The 20540-nt window shown below is 47.7% G+C and overlaps 1 protein-coding gene across 1 annotated transcript in view; it reads left to right on the plus strand.

The window, feature by feature from the left end:
• Positions 1–418: 418 nt before the first annotated feature.
• boc (BOC cell adhesion associated, oncogene regulated) overlaps positions 419–20540 on the plus strand; it is a 36636-nt gene continuing 16514 nt past the window's right edge. Inside the window, exons 1-2 of the mRNA XM_066699059.1 lie at positions 419–570; positions 20213–20381. Of these exons, the coding sequence (XP_066555156.1) occupies positions 20270–20381 (112 nt within the window). The 5' untranslated portion in view covers positions 419–570; positions 20213–20269. The remainder of the gene's footprint in view (positions 571–20212; positions 20382–20540) is intronic.

Below are 20540 nucleotides of genomic sequence, written 5' to 3' on the forward strand. Positions count from 1 at the left end.
TTTGTAAACTTTGACACCACTGCTTTTTTTAAACTGATACTTACATTTACCCCGTGAAATACCGCAGCTCCCCTACTGCTATCCGAAACACATTTCTCCCTCTGAATTTCTTGTATTCATTATCTTCTCTTCTTGCGCTTCTTTTCTTAACCCCCCCCCCCAAAAAAAAAAAAAAAAAACCTTAAAAGAATCAAAGCAACAATTATACCAATTTACAATGAAGTAAACACTAAAATAACAGTAATGATAACAGAGCACAAGACTTTAAAAACACGGTGAGGCGCTGAGCACTGAAGTCTGGGATTTGGGGAAAGGGTCCTCCTGTTCCGACCCCTCCTCCCGTCCGGGGCGGAGGAGGAGCCGCGGAGGGAGGGCCCGGGACGAGCCGCGGAGGGAGGGTGGCGTTAGGAGCCACTCATCCAGAAGAGCCTCTCGCGTAGAGGAGCCGCGGAGCCGCACAAGATGTCTGAGTAGCGGCGCGGCAGCACGGCCCCACTGCACCGAGCCTGGGATTAACAGCGCACGACACCGGAGCTCTTTTGAACCCTTTACCCCGACCTACCATTTTCGGTAAGTGTGTGGTTTTTGTGTATGAGTGTGTGTTAGAGAGAGTCTGCCCCCTTTTCTTTCCCTTTCTCTGTGCTTCCCCCACACAGCGACCCCCTCTGTGTCTGGGCTCACGGTGCGGGACGAGCAGCCGGGCACCTCTGCGCTGCGGGCGGGTTCACACAGCTGAGCGCATCCCGGGCTGTTTGCTCCCCACGCCCGTTTGATTGGGCAACTTCGTGTGCATTTTTGGCACCGTTTTCTGCTCATTTGGACCTTTGGCGATGCTCTGTGGCTGTCGCTCTTTGCGCCCTGGAAAGCGGGGTTAACCCGTGTTTGCGCGGCGGTGTCCATTGGCCGGGAGCGGTGCTGTCACCGCACTCGTCCGCCGCGATCACCCGCTTCGATCCGGGGCGCAGAGTGAGGCGATCCGCCTGTACCGGCCCTGAAGTGCTGGGATCTCCGATAAAACACCAGTGCGCTGAGTCTGCCTGCTGCATTAAAACAACAGTGCGCTGCGGCTCCGCTCACCCAGGCGCTGCGTGTTATGGCTTTTAAAAGGGTTTGCTGGAGTGGAAGGAATGCATTTGCCGTTGTGTTTTCTTTCTTTTCTTCTAAACTTTTCCTATCAAGGAAGAGTGCATTTAAATGAGAGAAGCAACACTTTTTACCGGGGTCATGGAGCGAAGCCTTGCCCGCAGGCCTGCAGGCCCCGAGGGAAGCCGCCGAGTCGGTCCGGTCCGTCTGTCACCGCGGGCCATGTTGCCATTGAACCCGGCGGCCTTTCCTGCTCCCAGACCCCCTTTGAACGTTGGATTTCGTTTCTTGTCCAAAACCAGCACATTTGTTTCAGTTTTCTTTACTTTCAGTAGTACTTTAAGGTTTTTCCAAAAGAAAGAGAGGTGTCTTTGAATGACAGTCTGGTTTTTCCTATTTTGTGTGTTCTTGTAGGTATGCTTTTCAAAATACTGAAATGTTAACTCCCCCCCTCTCAATTGTACTATGCCATTACTCGCTGGGACTAATGCACTAACCAGTCCAAATACGGTAATTAAAATGATAATAAGTTGAGGAATTGACAAATTGTCAATGCACACCATGTTTTATGAGTAGTGTTTTGATTAGGTTATTATAACTTCATAAGCAGATGGCAGAAACCACGCACAGACATGGGATACTGGGGATTTTGCTGCTTTTCTGCACAGGTGTGAGATGCTTTGTTTTGTTTATATTTTTGTAGGTTATATGTACACAATGTTTATTTAAAATGATAATGAGATGCTAGGTCAACTCTGTCTCCCAGTTTTACAACAAATTTGAATTTATATTTTTATTAGGTGGTGTAAAGTTGTTAAGTCTTTCCACATAACTCTTTCACTTCTGCATTAAACTACATGTTGTTGTTGTTGTTGTTGTTGTTGCTGATATTCTGATGCAGTCCAGAAATATGTCTGGTTTTCTAGAGGTAACGTAACTGTCTGATAGCAGTGCTCTGCCCAGGTTGATAACCTGTGAGGGAGAAGGTCACATGACGTGTGGCTGTCAGTTATGTGGGGGCATCTTTCAATCACTATGCCATGATTGATTTTAGCTTAACTGGAAAGACTGCACAAAAGGGACAGCAGAATCACGTGTGTCCTTTGCTTTCGGTCAGAAAATTATTTTTAAATAGACAGATGGTCAGGGCTTCATTCAGTCCTCTGGCTGCTGGCCGGTCGGGAGGTACTGTAGTCCAAGGGTAGCCTGGAGATCTCCAGCTGCCTGACGGTGCTGCCCAGAGGAAGAGGGGGGAAATAGTTGCGCACCGGTCCCAGTTGGTCTGTCTGCGTTGGCCGTCTGTTCCCTGGCCTGCCCCGTTGCACACGGGGTGATGTACGCAGGGCTGGGTGCTAGTCTGAAGTGGGATATTGTTTGTGGTCAGAGAGGCAAGGGAAAGAAAAAAGACTTCTATCTGAAGGGTGAACATTTTAAAATAAAAAGCAGACTTGTTGCCCCTTTGTCAAACTGGAATCCAAATGGCTGAACTGTTTCTAACACCTGCTGCCGGTACCTGGCAGATCATACACAAGGGGGCGAGGCAGGGTGGGAGGGGGCATGCTTTTTTTTTGTTTTGTTTCTCTTTACTTCTCACCCTCTCATAATTTACTATAATTTTTTGATTCACTCTCTCCATCTGTCATTTTCTCTCCTTCCTCCCTTTCTGTCTTTCTCTGCTCTTTCATGATTTTTTCTGTACCCCCCCACCTTCTCATTCTCTCCCCTTTATCTGTGATTCACAGTCCTGGCTTCCTCTCTGCTGCATCGCCCCCCACCATCTCTCTGTCTCCGCTCTCTTTACCCTGTCTTTACGCTTTTCTCACACACTCTCTCTCTCTCTCTCTCTCTCTCTCTCTCTCTCTCTCTCTCTCTCTCTCTCTCTCTCTCTCTCTGGTTGGTAGTAAAGCAGGGTTGTGAGGCGGTCGGTGTTCCTGGTGTGTTTTCACTCAGTGCTGTGTGGTTTTTGTCTGGGGGAAGAATGACCGATCGCCTCCAGCCAGGAGTAGTTCAGCACATTTCCATTCTCCCAGTCTGCGTTTTAGGGAAAGGCAACGCTGAGAAGAGATGTTTTTCCCCTGTGTGTTTTTCATGGAGAAAGATAAAGGACAGAACAGTAATTCGCTCTTGGCAATTAGCCAGAATTTAATTTTCTTTTAAAGAGTGGAATCCCTCCCCCCTTCCCCTCCCCGACTAAATGTATGCGAGTCTGAGTGTGAGAGAGGCGTGCTAAATCATTTCCAAGCTGCCCTGTAGGAGATTGCACATTCTTTTCTTTTATTTTTCTTGGTAAAAGTGCGTGAAACCATAAAAATGAGACGAGAAATCGTACCGAACAGGGACGGAAGACTCGTACACTCCCAGCTTTCCCTCCTTAGTCTGTGCCAAATCAATGATCTTTTTGTTCATTTAGTTTTTCTGGCAAATTAATTTCCTATGACTTTTTTTGTGTTTTGAATGTGTTCTCCAGAGCTGTGGAATTAGGAGTGCTGTGGCAGTGTAGGCCATGTTTTGATGACTTGATCCTCCCCACATATCTGCTGCTCCTGTACCTGGATTTAGCAGCAGATTGCTACACTGCATGTGTGGCTCACATATCAGAAACAAACTTGTTTAGTCATAACAGAGCTCTGCCACTCTCAATGGGTGTTGCGCCTTCGTCTGCAGTGACGTTTGCAGTGGAGTTAGAGATGCAGGAGCCAGTTAAACGTGGGCTATACTCTTGTAGCAGTATCGCCAAAACAATGGTTAGACAGCTGGGTCACTGTAGAGTTAGTCTCCTGGGTTGCGTATAGTAAAGCTTATGGTGAGTGTGTTTGTGTATCATTATCATCATCCACCTATTTCGATCCACTGCTTGATGAAGGCCTCCCCACGATGTTTGCATTTGTTTCGATCTATAGCTTCCCTTTTCCAGGTCACGCCTGCAGAGTTTATTATTTAATCTTCCCATCTTTAATGTACTCGTCTTCTAGGCCTCTCCTCATCTCATGGGATTCATTGGATAGTTTCCTGTGTCAATCTTTGGTCTGTTCTTCTTGCAATGTGTCCGGCCCATTGCCATTTTAAGGTTTACGGTTTCAACGATTTCTTGTTTTTGTTTGTTCTCATTTATTTTTCTGTGTCCTTTTGTTAGTCCAGGCAGATATGTCTCCATGCTGCTTTGCATCTGCATCTGACTACTGACCCTCCAAAAATAAATAAGAAAACGAAATGCAATAGGAAACTATTAGGCTATTTTAAATTGTATTTTGTCATTTCTAGGATTTCATTTTTTTGTTTTTTACACTTGGGAGTCTGAGAGAAGTCAGGCCGTGTTCAGCACAGTGACCAGCCCCAGAACAGCACTCTGATGAGCCGGCTGTGGTTTTGGGGGGTTAGGAGTTGCCAGGAGTTCAGCTCTCTGGCGTGGAGCGGCCGTACTCGGCAGCTGCCCAGGAAGCCACAGGAAGTCGCAGAGGGACCAGAATGGGCAGCGCACCCAGAGCCCTGACTCGACACTGAGGGGCTGACACTAGTGGGAAACTGGCAACAATCACATTCCAGAGCACACTGAAACTTCCAGAACCCGGGTGGGAGGAAACTGAGTTCTGGCAGAAGCACAATATACTTAAATCAAGAGCCATGTTATATTTAAAATCCCTTACTAGTCTTCCTTTAATGTAAATAATTTCACACTCTTAGAATCCTCTTCAGATTGCATAGAGCATGTTTTTAATTGCTGATGTTTTTTTTTTCCTTATCGGTCACATACTATGGATCAAATCTAATTCCCTACAGTCAGTTGCTGTTTTTAATTATTATTTAATTATTTGTGAACAGGCTGTTATCTTAAATCTGAGATTAGAGAAAAAATATATATGTGATCTTGGTCACTGTCTTTAAAGGGCAACAAAGCAACTCCTTTTAAACCTAGAGTGTGTGTGTGTGTGTGGTGGAGGTGCAAGACAATTGTATGTTGATCTGTGTACACAGTACATTGCCACCCGACACACTCTAGATAAACACACATGCACTCTGCCACGGATGCTGGGCTGACGATGAAAATCCCAGGACAGGTAAACAGAAAAAGTGTGCGCGGGCAAATAATCCCCTTTGAAGTGATTGTTTGTGTAGAGATTAGGACGTGCTGAGAGAGCTTGGAGGAGCAAGTGATCCCAGCCAAGACAAATTGCTGGAGCTGCAGCTCTGGCCAGAGAGGGGGCTTCTGGGTCAGGCAGCTGCAACTGGTCTAGTTTGCACTGTAGCTGTGAGTCTCTCTGTCTCGGTGTGTCTGCTATTCCAGCGCCTGTGATTTACTGACTGATTTAGATGCTTTGATTTAGGAATGGTGGCAATGGGGGCAAGAGCTGACGCAGACTGCTTTTATCACCGCTTTGCTGAAGTGTTTTTAGATTGTTTTTGTTTAACCAAGATGGTGATTTTGGGGATATAGGAATATGCTTTTGTGATGTTCTGCTCTTACCTGCAAACTTTTTAAAATTTGATATATAAATGCAATAATGATTTGTGAATGGCTTAGGTGAGATTTAGGCAGAAGGGGTTTCATAAGTGTATTTAGGGAGTCCAATCAAGTCAGGCCTTTCTAACAGGGAATCAGAATTCCCCACAATGCCCTGAATATCATAGCCTGTAAGTGGAACTCTTCAAGCTCTGGATTCATTGGTTCTTCACTTGCGTTACAATAAATGTTTTTTTCTGTGCCACATGCCATGTAAGTGCCAAAACCCTAATTAACTGCGAGCTTCTTCATAGATTGGCTGGATTTACTATGGCAGGTAGGGGTTTCATTTAAGTTTTAAACTTTAGACGAAGAAGTATTTGGGATTTTGTTTTGTTTTGCTTAGTGTTCCTTAATCCTGGATACACCAGCAATGACTAGAGTTTATTATTCTGTAGTTGTGGTTTTGACTGTTTTATCCTCTGTGTTCCAGCTATTATTAGCCGCCGTTTGATCTCTCCAGGTTGTGCCGTCTGCAGGAGTGCTGCTGCTCCCCTCTCTCTCTGCCGTTAGGGACTCGCCTGTTTATTAAAGCTCCGTGCAGCTCGCTGTGGCTGCTCTGCTCATGGCTCCGATCAGTGAGGGGGCGAAGCAGACTCGGGGAAAGGAGAACCGTGTTAGAAATATTCCATGTGACAAGAGGTTTTGATGATAACGAATGGCTTGTTTGACATCTCGTACTGGCAGCTTCTTCGCAGTGGCTTTCTAATCAGGAACAGATAATTTGCACTGTGTCGGCATGTTGACGGACAGGGCTGAGGCAGGATGTGCGTCTCCTCAACACGTTTAAACTTCGCTCCCACTTAATGTGTTTTCTGTGTGTGGTTTTTTCGCCTTTGGCGTCTTGTGTTCTTTTTTTATTTTTTAGGCAGCTGTTTTCACCATGCGGTTCAAGTTGCCCTGTTTTCTGTTCACGTCACTGTGCAGCAGTGCGAAACCACATGCTGGGCGGACCTGGCAGCACTGAACTCAGTGGGTTGATTAGGATGGAAGGAAGGTGGCGGGCCAGTGCTGGCAGGGCGGCGCACTTTAACCCCTTCTTCTGGTGTGAGAATGAAGTAATCCCTAACTATGGGGATGCTTGTTATACTCCAGTGCTCCTGCTGTTGGGTCTTGGGTGTGCCCTGCTGAACTCTGTTACACGGAACACTGGTGAGGATGCAGACAAACCCCTTCTCCCTGCCACTGACTCCCACTGCGCCAGGCATCTTTCCCACTGCGTGCATCCCTGTATCAGGTGTCTGCTCACTTAATGAAGTGACATTAATCACTCATTTCTTAATTGACTTCTCTTTCAACTGGCAAGTGTGGCAGACCCAGGATTTGATTTGATTTAAAATAAATACATCGATAATGGTCAAGCAAGCAGGCTTGAATTGATGCACCTGCTGCTCAAAGAGCTCTGTGAGAGTGTGCCAGGCTTAGTGTGCCCAATCTGAGCCCAAATGGAAGACCATAATATCCACAGATGCTGTAGTGGAGCTTTTGTTGCTCATTGGACTACTGGACTATTCTGGACTACAGAGCCAGTGTCCCCCCAAGAAACAGACCTGAGTCTCTCTCTGACTCCCTGTTGAGCTCTGGCTCCGTGCTCTGTGGGACAGTGAGTGCAGCATTGCCTACTGGGGAGAGAGGTCTCGGTATGTCTGGTACACTTGGAAATGAGTCCCCTCCATGCACCCCTCCCTCAAAAAACAGGTCTTGCAAAAATGGTGGCTTGTGGCCCTGCCAGCATTCCAGCCTGTCGGTGCTCTTGTGACGGTAAGAGTTATCTGTGCGTTGACTGTTGCACATAGAAACCAGTACGCCTGGTAAATGCGTTTAAAAGAGCAGTGGGCAGTGTGGAGAGTCCTGGCGCCCTGTCTTGACCTCTCTCTGTAAAAGGTCACTCGGAGCTTTTGTCTGAATTGGGGGGGGGGGGGGTGTAACTCTCGGGAGTTCTCTTGGAATGTGGTGTTTTTTTTTTTTTTTATGTCGGTGGGGGGGTGGGAGGAGAACCTTGTCAGGGTGAGGGCTGGGAGTTGTAGTTTGCACAGTCCCTGTGGAGGTTTGTAGCACTGTGGATGGGCTGTGAAGGTTCAAGAGGGATGTGCGTTCGGAAGGACAGTCGTTTTTGCAGTTAATGCCAGAGTCGTCCCCCCGACCCACCTCTTTCCTCACTCCTCTGTGCATTTGGGAAATCAGAAATGTTCTCCCTCCTAATTCAAATTTAATTTAAAAGAATTACTCATAATCTATAATTGGTTCCATTCATGTGTGCGCCCTGATTCTGATGTATGTGCTCAGTATAAATCAGAAAAACATTTCCTTTTGCTAAAATATTCCGGGCCTCCCTCCAGCCCTCCCTCTCCCTCTCCTAAAAGAAACCAGACGCTGTCTCCAGCCCCGGTTGACTCCCCAAGTGTGAGGCTCCGGTTTCAGATTAGCTGTTTTTTTTTTCTCCCCCTCTCCACCAATGCCATTTCTTTTGTGTTTGGATTCAAAACAATAGCTGGGAATAATTACGGAAAGAAAACATTTGCTTCCAATATAGCCTTTCACTAAAAGCTACTCGCACAAAAACAAAATCCTCACAGCCCCTGGCAGCAGTGAGGTGGCGCAGGCCTGCCAGCTCCCTGTCTGGTGACAAACACCAGCTTCCCCAGAGCCACTTTGCCATTTTTCACTGTTTTTCCCGGGTTGTTAACGTGAATAAAGTTCTGCTCCAGGGGAGACAAAACACTAACATTGACAATAAGTTTAGTGAGGAGCACTCCACTTTGAATTTTGTCTGTCAGAATGCTGGAGCTAAATTTCCTCCTCCTTCTGCATTAATTTTACTCTCTCTCCCTCCATCTATCATGCATAAATCTCACATCTTATGCACGAGGTCGTGATTTGTAATTTTACAAAATTCCACCTTACGCTCGCTTCCTGTGCATTGGCACACTGGCATCTTGTGGTTGGCAGGGCTCAAGGTGCAAGTCTGCAAGGGCCTGGGGGAGGAGGGGGGGCAGCCTAGCGATTCCAAACACACTCACCCCACATATCGAGGCCCGTCCAGTTACTTTTCATCTTTGTTCTCCGAAAGGCAGCTTGGTTTATGTGATAAGCTGGGCTCAGATCTGTGTGCTTTGTTTGTTGCCAGTGGGCTCTGCCATACTCGAGGCCAGGTGTGCGTTCCCGATTGTTGCGCTGTGTGGATCCGACCCGAGCCAACCCAGTGTGATTAATTTAGCCATCACTACTCTCTCCTCCTCTCCCACTTTCTTTCTGTTTTGCTCGCCATCTCCAGAAAATTGGAGAACCCCCTCAGGAAGTCCGATTTGAATGGTGAAACACTTTGTTTTGGAAAGTCTCCAATCTTGGCTGAGTCTGCGTCTGGATTGGCCTGTGTTTGTGTTGTTTTTCATTTATTTATTTCTAATGTCGTCGTCGTCGTCCCCTCTCTTAAAAAAACGAAGCTGTAAACTCGTCAATGGATGCCCACATCCTTAAAACCGAAAGAGAAAATAGCTACACAGTGCTGATGTGACCGATTAGTGTGGGTCGTCCAGAACTGCTTCCCTGAATAAGCTGCCTTCAAAAAGCCCGTTTTGTAGGCCACTTTAACGAACAGCCAGCTGCAGTTCTTATTATGTGGGTAGGGAGGGGGGGTGGGGGCAGGTATGGCGGCAAAAGAGAAACTTAAATAACAAGATAAGTGATGATGTCTTAGGCCGCCTCCATGGCCTGTAGTGCCATGATGACATGTAGGATTGCTGACTTTAAAAAAACAAAACAAATAAAAACATGACTCTTCTCCTGGCTTTGAAGACCGCAGCCTGCATTGCTGAACAGGGCTTCTGCAGAGTTTAGGATCTCTTTGAACCTCCAGCCAAGTCTGTGGAGAGATGCGGAGGCCTGGGGGGGGCAGCCTGTGTGCCTAAGCGCGACACAGAGCCACAGGTCTGTCTGCCAACGCCAAGCCGGATAAAATACGTTTGGCTGATGGAAATGTCCATGCAAACTCATTTTGAATCTTCGATCCTTTAGCCAAAGTGTGCGTCTCTACAGCCTGGGGTTTTGCAGAAGCCCAGCATTGCCAAAGCTGAACCAGAAAAAGCTGGACTTTAGATCAGTGAGGAGAGATGTGCCGAATTCACTGTGCTTCACCGGCTTTGGTTCAGAAATCCCAATACGGTGAAAATGCATCAATCAAACTGCACCTTATCTCTGACAATGTAATGAGAGTAGGGAGGAGGGGAATCGGGTTGGGGGGGGGCGGAGTTGAACTGTTGTAAATGGCTCCATTTAAAGAATAAAGGTTTGGTATCACCTCAAGATCAACCTAATTACAGACTAAATTCTTTCCTGCTTTAAAAAAAAATAAAAGGGCGCGTTCCTGAGGGCGCTCTCCCTGCCTGGCTCAGGAGTTCGTGTTGCTGTGCGAGCTGGACCAGTCGCTGCTGCCCTGGGGGCCGGCTATAAATACTCTGCCGTCAGAAGGGTCATTTCAGCTTTAATCTGTCTGAAAGGATAATGAAAGTCTTATCAATGGAGGAAGCAAGAGACTTAAAAGACTTGAGAGGAGGAAGGGGGGAATTGAAGAAAAAAAAAAAGAAGAAAAAAAGTTAATGGAGCCCCCAACTCTGCGACCCGCTCTTAGAGATGGGAAGGAGTGGTGTTTGAAGTGCAATTTAGCCTGTTATTGAAACGGCTTTCTATCAGTTAAGGGATGGGTAATAACCATAAGAGAGGAAATCGACCCTTCCAGCCAGGAAACATCCCCTGGGCTGCCGTGTAGGTTGTAGTAGTTGCAACTTTGTCTCGTCTTCTCTTTAAAGGCAACTCCTCCTCCCTCAATCTCTGTCACATCACTCTGTCCATTCTGCTCTCTTTCCATCAGTCTCCGGGATCTCTTACTTCTTCCACTCTACCTCACTACCTTAGTACTCATGGCAACAACTCGGTCTCTGTTTCCACCATGGTGGACAATCACTACAGCGTTGTAGTGCAGATGTAGTGCATCTTGGGGGTGTGGGTGTCCAGGCGCCCAGACTGCAGCTCATTCCCAGCCCAGAGCAGGAAGAGGGCAGGGAGGTGGCCGGAGCAGCGGCAGCACAGAGACCTGCAGAGAAGATGCAGCCCAGAGATTGCCATCCTGCTGATTGCTGCCATTTTGTAAACCCAGAGGAAGAGATTAGCGAACTGCTTCCACCAGGAGCAAGTATGTGGTAGCTTAGCAAAAAAAAAAAAATAACATGCCAGAGCCCTTTAAAACACATGCATGCATACATACATACATATCATAAAATGTAATAAATACAGCAGATTGTTTAGACACCACTTACCAATATTTACTCTCTCTTTAAGACCCTTCTCCCTGTCTCGGCAGGATGTGGAGCAAGCTATAAGATGGGGGGGGGGGGGGGGAGGTAATCGTTGTTGGATCTTGCGGGGGTGCTGGCGGTGTGGAGGTCCCTGGGCTGGCCTGGCCTGGCCTGTGCATGTGCAGGCTTGATCTCCTCTCAGCAGGATTTCAGTTTTTCAGTTTGTTTCAATTTCAGTTTTTCCATTACAGTTCTGTGTGGAATTCCTCTTTCGATTCAATTCCACTTCCAGTAGAGCCTCTTATGTCAGTGGCGAATAGAACTGGAATTGGGAATGGGAATGGGAATGGGTCTGAGAGAGGGAATTGGGATTGAAGAAGAGCGATTGGCCCCAACCCTGCTTCTCAGAGCTGCTGTTTGTGCAGACAAGAGAAATCCTGCATCTAGCCAGCAGGGTGACAGTACATTGCTGTCATAACGCACTCGGGATGACTGCTTTTAAGTGACATATGACATATATGACATATTGTCATTATTACTGCACATAGAGCAGGGAAGGGCCCAGGCCACTGTGTTCATTCATTTGTTTATTTATGTATTTACTTTTCTACTTGGCTCCCAACTGTTTGTCTGAAACCTGAAAGGTGATGAGGGACATGTATCCGCTTTACACGAAGAGCTTTTCTAACTGGCCTTTTTCCATCGCGGTGCAACCCGCATTTCCTTCCCCCGGCTACACGCTCCACAGGCTTTTCACAGGCAGCCTTGCCAAAGAGACAGGAATGTTATCGGCACGATCAGCCTGATTGCTGGGGTTTGATGTCTTAAACATAAGATTTACAGACTTTAATTGATTCTTCGTGGATTTAATGTTTTCTCTCTCTGATTTATGATTGCATATTATTCGCCAAGATTTCATAACGGATGCACAACATAAATAATGGAAAATCTTAAATTCGAACTATATTCCAGCTGTTGAGCTAAAAGCCAAAACCTTTGATGGATTATCCTTAAAAATAAAATCATATTTTATGTAGTACTATATATATAATTTTTTATCCCTGCATACATACATAGAGGTGAAGTGAAATATGAGGTAACAATGGCAGGAGCGTGAGGAGAGCTTTATTTGCCCACTAGTAAATATGTTTGGACAACGCATCAGTTTCTCTAAGAAACTGTTCTTAAGACAAGCTCATGACCCGAGAGGTGCTTTTTTCTTCTTTCTTACCTTTTGCACACTATGTAATATTTCTTCTTTGATCCTAAACTGTAGCAGTTAAACACAAGTTGTCTGCCTCTCATGAACTGCATAGTTCTAGAGTAACATAAACAGCCCTGCAAATCCATTTCACACACTTAAGGGATTAATTAGCCCTTAGTTGTTAATTCTGCTTATATCATTGCAAATACAGCCGAGAGTTAATTTATTATCTCGGAGACCCCCTCCATTTGGGAATTGTTTCTTCAGCTCAGTTGGCTGGCCGAGGGATGGGAACCAGCTTGATTGCTGTGCTTTGATGTCTTTAATTTTTCCGTCGGAGAAGGCCGTTCATTGGGGTGGGACTAGCCTGCGATGCCTGTTCAGCGAGTTGGCCTGCAAGGGCGTCTTGTAATTGGGTGCTCTGCCAGGCGCGCCTCTCGTCAGGGCCGGGGAAGATGCTGCAGTTTCTCAGCCATTTGGTCTGCAGCCGTTTTGGTGAGAGAACTGGCCATTTACTCAGAATCATCGCTGGAGGTGTGGAAGGGAGGGAATTAAATAAATGAATCCATAAATAAATAAGTTGTTGGAAGTATTAATTTCCCACCATCAGAGTACTTGGATTTAACCTGATTTTTTCAGTAGCAACAGCAGAGAAATATCTAAACAGCTTGGTTTATAACAATTTTTATATAGCTTTTTTGTGTTTTTGTTTAGTTTAAATCTGTTTTGTGAATGTGCTCAGCCGGTGTAAGAACCAGCTGTTGATTTGAGAACCACTGGCGTGTCTGTAGAGACACTGCACTGAACTGCCATTCTGCAGGCAGGACTGTGGGCTAAGGAGAAACGTGTCCAAGCTGCGCAGTGAGTAAGAGCGAGTGAGTCAGTTGATAGAGACACTCACACTTGCTCTTGCCCACATAAACTGGGATTTTTTTAATATATAAAATGAAGATACTCTTGTGGGGATTTTACTTACTCTCTCCCCAAAGCACAATGGTTATGTGATGCGCTCTGCTGCTATCCCAGAGCTCTCTGGCAGGCTACAGGCAGTGAGTGGAGGAGGACTGTGGGTCCCTATCTTACCAGGGTACTGAAATCCTAACCTCCACAGCACACTGGCACACATGTGCACAGGAATGCAGATGTGCTCACACACACACACAACTTTAGCAGAGAAAGGAAAGGGAACCTTCTCAAACTGGAAGCAGGAGTGTGGGCGAGTGTGTGGTTACATGGGCCACAGTCCTGCAGAATGTTCTCTAGCAGGGTTTGTAGTTATTTGAACAAGCTGTGTTTGGGATGTTGCCCTATATGAGGAGGAAGTCTTCATTTCTGTTGGCTGTGGAGGGGGGGGGCTTTCCTCTTGGTAGTACTTTTAGTTATGGAAAAACACTCAAATGACCACTGCACCTTTTTATATATATATATATATATATATATATATATATATATATATAATATAATCGGAGTTTGCCGTATGTGCCGGAACACATCTAGCAGGTATTTTAAAGAATCAGGTGTTGAATCCTTATTATTTTCTTGGTCACAACTGCTCCCTATACTCTTGAGGAGATCTATCCTGCTATTGGCACTAATTATTTCCGGGAGGGGCACAGTGAAAATTAACACTGGAGTTGGGTGTGTGGGCAGGAGAGGTGAGAGAGGAGGTGATTGTGTCATGGCAGCATAGACCCCTGCGTGCATCCTCTGGAAATTCACTCTGAAATGCAGAGTACCGCCCCCCCACTCTGTCCCAGCAGCGCTCGTTTAGAAAGCGGCTGATTGGACGTGTTTACAGTCCTGATCGGTGCACTGAGACCTGCCTGCTGATGCAGTCTGTGTTGGCTGCAGAATTAAATTTTGTTTGCTTTCAAAGTGTCGGCAAGAAAGAAAATGTATTAAAAGATGGAGAGGATATGTTGACCCCTAGTTTGTATCACCACCTCCTTGCCTGGGGGAGTGTGGATGTTTAGTAGACGTGGGCAGAGCCCTGACAGTGCCGCTCCACTGTGCTCCAAGAGACCCAGCCCTCTGCTCTTGCGCTCCTCCCATTACAGAAATTAAATAAATAGCTAGATAAGCGCATCCAATTGGAAAGGGAAGCTTTTTTTGCAGCGTTTCTGAACACTGGAGGAAAAGGCAGCCATCAGTTACTGTCTGAAGTGTTTAGCCATCTCCCCCAATCTCTGGAGACTAGGCTGCAAATTACAGGACAAGAAAAATAAACAGCCAGTGTGTGGAAAAATAAAGTTCAACTCCCCGGCCACACACTCTGCTTGGAACTATAACACGGTACGCTCGAGATTCTCAACTTTCAAAACCTCCCCCCCAGTTTGTTTAGTTTTTTTGTGCCCCCCCCCCCCCCCCCAACCCCTCATTCTGTTCTGTCTTTGTTTTGGTGGTTCACAGCTGGTCCAGTAGTCCGTGAAATTACACGGCGCACAGTGTATACATGCCCTCTGTCCAACTGTACACAGCAGATCCTCTGGTGAAATACCTACACTTATCGCAGGAGGGGAATTAGCACCGTGTCATTAGCATGGCCCCCTGGCGTGTTAATGTAGAGCAACAGGCTGCTGCCCTCTGCATGCCTCGGTGCTGGTGTGAGAGCTGTGCACGCGGGCAGAGCGAGGCACGCAGTCGGCAGTGTTTGTTTACCTTTGCCTGGATTGTTGAGTGTACTAGAGCTCTCGCCCTGCGCTGCACCAGCCCGCACCAGCCCGCCACTGCCCCGCGGCTCTGACAGGGAGCTTACACTGTTTCGGCAAAACGGAGACCTGAAACGGAGCTGCCTCGGATGTGTTCAGCAAGGAATCGATCCAATGATCGTTCAAAACTGAGCTGCAAGGATCAGGACTGGGGTTATGCTTACTCTCATTCGCACACACTCACGCTATACATACACGGAGAGAGAGAGACTCACTGCTCAGGACTCCTAGGGGAAGACAATCGGTCTGCAGTGGTCAGACACACAGGGCTGGGAAACGACAAGCGACTGGACCGCAGAGCCAGCTTGGTCTGAACGTTGTGAGCTTACTGGGCAGGGATGCAGGATGGCATATTTAATGCAGTGTGGTGGTGGTGGGAGCCCGGCACACCGATCTGGGGTGGGGGTGGTGAGCGTGTCTTTGGTTTATTTCACTAAAGTGTTTCACTGTACAGGTGTGGGTTGTTTTTTGTTCGCGTTTGCTCTCTGCAATCTGAACGTCAGTTTTGTAACTTGGTTATTTTTTTTTTCTTTGGGTTTTAATCATTTTGAAAAAGCATAATGCGGGAGGCAGAGGGATGAAGCAGGTGGACCTGATGCAAGTAGACCTTAGGCTTGTGCAAGTGACATAATTTTGAAATCCATCAGTGAAGACTTGTCTCGAAGTCTTTCTTCCTGCTGGTCGGCCCGGGGTGGGGGGGTGCATCTCCACACCACAGAACCCACTCCGTCTGGTACGGTACTGAGGCCTACGTATAGCCCTCTGGTGTTACTGTGACAAGGAAGTAATAATTGTGGCCCAAAGTTTTTACCTCTTCCCCCCCACCCCTCCTTTCTTCTTCCCTCTGCACACCCCCCCCCCCCGCCACCCTCCTTCCTATTGAGCGGCACCCATCAACTCTTATTCTGGCCCTTCAGAAAAACTGCTCTCTTTTAAAAAATACAAACCCCTGGGGCAATTGTCCCTCCACCAGCTCACTGCATTACAATGAATATGGACTCTATTAAGCTGCGTTCTGCCTGTTAGTGTCGTCAGGGGCAACCGGGCTCACTTATGAAAAATATGCAGCTGGTTATTGTGGACCCAGGGCCTCCTCTGGCAGTTGAACTGCGCACTCCTTACACTTGACACTGGCTCTGTTTATCTAAAGGGAGGAAAGAGTGAGTGTGTGTGTGTTTGGGGGGGGGTGGGGGTTTCGGGGTAAAATTATTTAAAAAGATCGAGCAGGGAGGGGGGAGCAGGCATGAGGGAGAGGGGGTGGGGTTTGGTTTTGAAGGGGGTTGGGGGGCGGATGGGTATCTTCATGAATATTCACCAGTTCTCCCCCTACACCCTCTCGTGCTCTCTCTCTCTCGCTCTCCCTCTCACACACACTCTCCTTCTCTCTCTCTTTCCACCCAGGCCTTTCCCTCTTCCAAAAGCAGATGGAATGTAAAGCAACAAAACAAAATAAAAAAGATAAAAAAAAAAAAAAAACACTTTCCAGGGGGAGACCGATCGTATTTATTCAATTACCAGGGCTGTCAAGATGCCTTTATCCAGAGGGGTGTGGGACAATGCGCAGTGTAGCTTCGGAGGGGGGAAGAAAGAGCAGAGGTATTCAACAAAGGGGCATTATTAAGTGACTTCTCCTTTCCTCGGCGCCACAAAGACTTAATGGCTCCCCTCGTCGCAGCCTCTCGGCTCAAGGTGCACTGCGGCCCAGATTAGCAGCCTGTGCTCTCTTTTCTCTCCTTTTCTTTTTCTTTCTTCCTTTCGGTTTTCGTTTGCCATTGAAAGAGTGCTGAGAACTCCAACATTTTTTTTAATTTGGGGGGCAGAGAGAATTCCAGAAAGGCGGCTGCTGGTCCACGTTACACGCCGTGAATGGGAATTATTGGATGTGTGTGTCGGGGGGAAGTATATATACAGTGTAAAATATTATTTTAAGTTTGTTCTGTGATATGGAAACATACTGTAGTTTGTAATGTAGTGAGATGAGGCCTAAAAAAAAAAAAAAAAAAAAGTATTGTTGCAGTGTCCCTTCCTGCACTCTCGGCTCCTGTAGCCTGACTTCAGACAGGCACTCCAGATGTGTCCTCCCATTACTGTACCTCTGTGTGTGAGCGTGTGGGCAGTCCAGTGGGTGTCTGTATGGTGTGTCAGAACCTTGTGGCAGTGTGCGGTGAGCCATGGTTTCAACAGTCTGCTTTCCTGTTTACCGGCCTGCCAGCGAGTGCTTACTGGGCTGGAGAAGATTTTTTCTGATTTGGATTACCAGTGAATTCGCACCCGAAGGTTTTGGAAGCAAAAAGGCAAAACGAAGACTGGATCCAGAGCTCCCGGCTGTGTGTCCAAGTTTTATGCGTTTGAAAGGAGCAACGGGCATTACAAAAAATAAATGTAAAAAAAGGCCGGAGACCATTTCTCTGATATGGATTGGCTTCTGTCTCTCTCCAGTTCATTCTGGGGCAGGCGTGAAGTGCAGTACTGCCTGTACCAGGTGGTTGTTTTGATTGGTCTTCCACGTACAGCTCGGATTGTGACTGAGGTGCTTGTGGTCATGAAGTCAGGAGGATGGTGGCATGCAGGGGCCCCCCAGAGCCCTTGTGCTCAATCAGTCTGTGAAATGAATGTATGGGGAATCAGAAGGGCACTTTCATTTGGGGTGTGGTGTCTGTCCTGTCCACCCCCATCCCTCCTGTCCCTCCCATCTCAGTTGCCTCTGGGCAGATAGGGGATGCAGACCAGGCAGCCAGCAGATCCCCCTGAAGCAGCCCCACACTGCGCCCTGGCTCTCGTCTGCTCTTTATAAAGGGCAGATGTTGCAGACAATCAGATCTTGACATTACTGCCTTTATTCTTCTGTTTTTTTTCCTTCTGGTTCCTCCTTGGCCTCCTCCTCCCTTCTACTCTCCTGATGAAAACCAGCAGTGTTATGTTGAGTTTTTGTTGCTGCCGAGATTGTGGCTTTTATTTCTAAAATAGGAAAGCTTTTTTTAATTTAGAAGAATATCACCCCCTTCAGGAAAGAGATGTGTGTTTTGTGTGTGCAGCCTTGTTGCTGCTGTTTGTTGTGTTGAGTAAGTTGAGTCTTTTCATTTGTTCATTTGACCCAGTTCATCCATTTCCCAGTGCAGTTCTGAGTGTGGAACCTTCTCAGTGGCTCCTGTTGGATGGAACAGGTGTGTCAACACTTGTTAAGCCAGGGGTTAAAGGTCACCGTGGCTGGGCTGTTCTGGGCAGCTAGTTGTATGCTATTCATGGAGTCTTCAGGGCAATGCTGAGAGGGCCATGCAGGAGAGCACCCAAATTACAAGCCAATGAAACTGCCCCATGTGGCAGTAATCGGGGCAGCCCTTGCTGAATTCTGGAGTGCAAACTTTGCTTTGCCCTTTCATATTCGGCAGGCTTGGTTTGTTTTGGAGCGTGGCTCGGGAAAGACCAGTGCTAAAGACACTGACCGAGGCATCTGCCCCGGTCTTGGCCCGAGCTTCAATCTCTCAGCGATGCCGGATAGATGCATTCCTTCTTTTTCCAGTGGCACCCTGGTGAAAGGGCACCAGTGTTTTGCGCTTGGTTGTAATTTGATGTATGTATGTGTGTTTGTTTGTCCTGTGTTGCTCCAGTGTTTTTGTTTGCCTCTCCATTGCGCAGGTTGTTATGGAGGGGGGAGGGGGGTGTGCAGTAGTCGCTGTACATGCACAGTCTAGCTTCTGTTTTCAAAGTTGTGTTTTCTTGGCTGAATAAACAAGCCCAGAAAGCCCGCTTGTGTTTTTGGATGCTTAGGGCTGCTGATGGCCTTCATTCGTACCACCCTCATTAATTATCCTGGGCTAATGACAGGAGAGGGGCTCAGGGGGTGAGTTTGGGTGGGGGGTGTGTGTGTGTGGGGGGGGGGGGGTTCTCGAGGGGGAGCTGAAACTGATCTTGATTTGCTGGCATTGTGGGACCAGTAGACCACCCTCCTTATCCTGACGGGAAGTTGTTAGTTTAACCTGACAGGAAAGAATTCAGAAAACTTGGCAGAGAAAGCCCCTTCCTACATTAACTGTTAATAGACTGACTGCTGGGTTTTTTATTTATATTTTTTCTTTCCGTGCACAGAGAAGCATATGAGGAACTTTCACTCGCAGCACTTCCTCCCTCTGGCAGTGTCTCTGCGTTTCAACAAACAAAAACCAGGAGTTTACACCAGACTTCCCCCCGCTTTCGAGACACTCTGACAATCCTGTGCACTGAGCCTCACTCGCTGTCGGCAGCCCCCCTGACCGCAGCAGCTCTGGTGTGTGTGGCTCTGCCTGTCGGTGTGGCAGTTGCTCCCCGGGGAGCCGATGAAATTAAGTCAACACAAAACAATTAGGTCGGTCAGCAGCATGTGCGTGGCAATGCCGGCCCAGCACAGGACCGGTAGGAGTCCTGTAGCTGATGCCCCAGACCTCTGTCTCTAAAGACACCGACTGGGAGTGTAGATGCTATGGATATCCATCACTGCCCCCCCGCACCCACCATATTGTCAAGTATAAAACCGACTGTTGAACCTCTATTGACTTCTCTGTAATCTTTAATCTAGAATAAGGGGACTTTATTAAACAATATTGAAATGGGAACTGAGCTGTACTTGGAAATGTAGATTTAACCCCCCCCCCCCAAGTGATGTTTTTTCTAGCGAGGTTCTCAAGTGTCTCCCGGTGGCTCCAGTCTGCCGGGTCGGGAGGAATGTGAGCGGTTGCAGTGCAGTGGAGCAGAGAAAGCCGGCTCTGTTCCCCCGCTCCTCCGGCCTGCGCGCTTACCTGACAGCAATTAGGAACCCCTGCGAGTCGCCCACTCTGCCTGTATCACTTACATCTCTGCTGCGTCTCAGAGGGGCTGGGGTGGTGGGGGGAGCGGATAGGGGCTCTTGTAGGCGGGATGAGGGGCGGGGGGGTTGTTGGGTTTCCACATGCAGGTGCAGTCTTGGGAACTCGAGCACTCTTTGATCGCGAGCAGAGAAGCCGGGCTGTGTAGGAGTATTACTGTGCTGGTACGGGCGCTTGGCCATCTCTCCCCAACGGCGCTGTCTGAAACTAACGGGACGGGTCTCACTTAATTACTCTTTTGGTTGTCACAGAGCTTGCAGTATATTCACTGTAGTTTTGTTTTTGTGTGTGTTCGTGCATGTCTCCAGCCTACTGTTGCACAGTTCAGCTAAAGCTGTGAGGTTGGAGAGATAACTGGCAGTTCTTTCGAATTAAGTCTCTGCTCTTGTGCATAATTGTAATATTACTCCCCTGTTTGTTTTTGTGCATCAATCTGGTATGGTATTGCTCACCCCACACTCGCTGTCTAGGGAGAGAAACAATCAACCCCCCCACATCGCCTGGTTCTCCGGTCTCCCTTTCCCTGCTGTTCTCCTATAGTAAGTCACTGCTTCACTAACTCTCCATCCTCTCCTCCCATCTCCCTGCAGATTGCCCCCACCCTGTGCTGGGTTTATGGAAGTGTTCCCCCATCCAGCCCCCACCGGATGATGACAGACTCTTTCCCATCGTGCTGGAGGACAATGGCGCTGCGGACGATCGGATTGGTGGTGACGTCGCTGCTGGTGACAGCTGTACATGGACAGCTATCTACTGATGGTGAGTACTGCGGTCTACCAGGCCTGGTCAACCCTGGTCCTGCAGGACTGCTGCAGTTGGGTCTTCTGGGTCGTGCTTGCAGATGGACACAGATAAATGCGCAGTATGCGGCTGCGGGGCGGCCTTAGGCTGTGCTGAATTTGGACTGCAGGAGCTGGT

This window comes from Amia ocellicauda, chromosome 3 (genome assembly GCF_036373705.1).
Source record: "Amia ocellicauda isolate fAmiCal2 chromosome 3, fAmiCal2.hap1, whole genome shotgun sequence".
Classification (NCBI taxonomy): domain Eukaryota; kingdom Metazoa; phylum Chordata; class Actinopteri; order Amiiformes; family Amiidae; genus Amia; species Amia ocellicauda.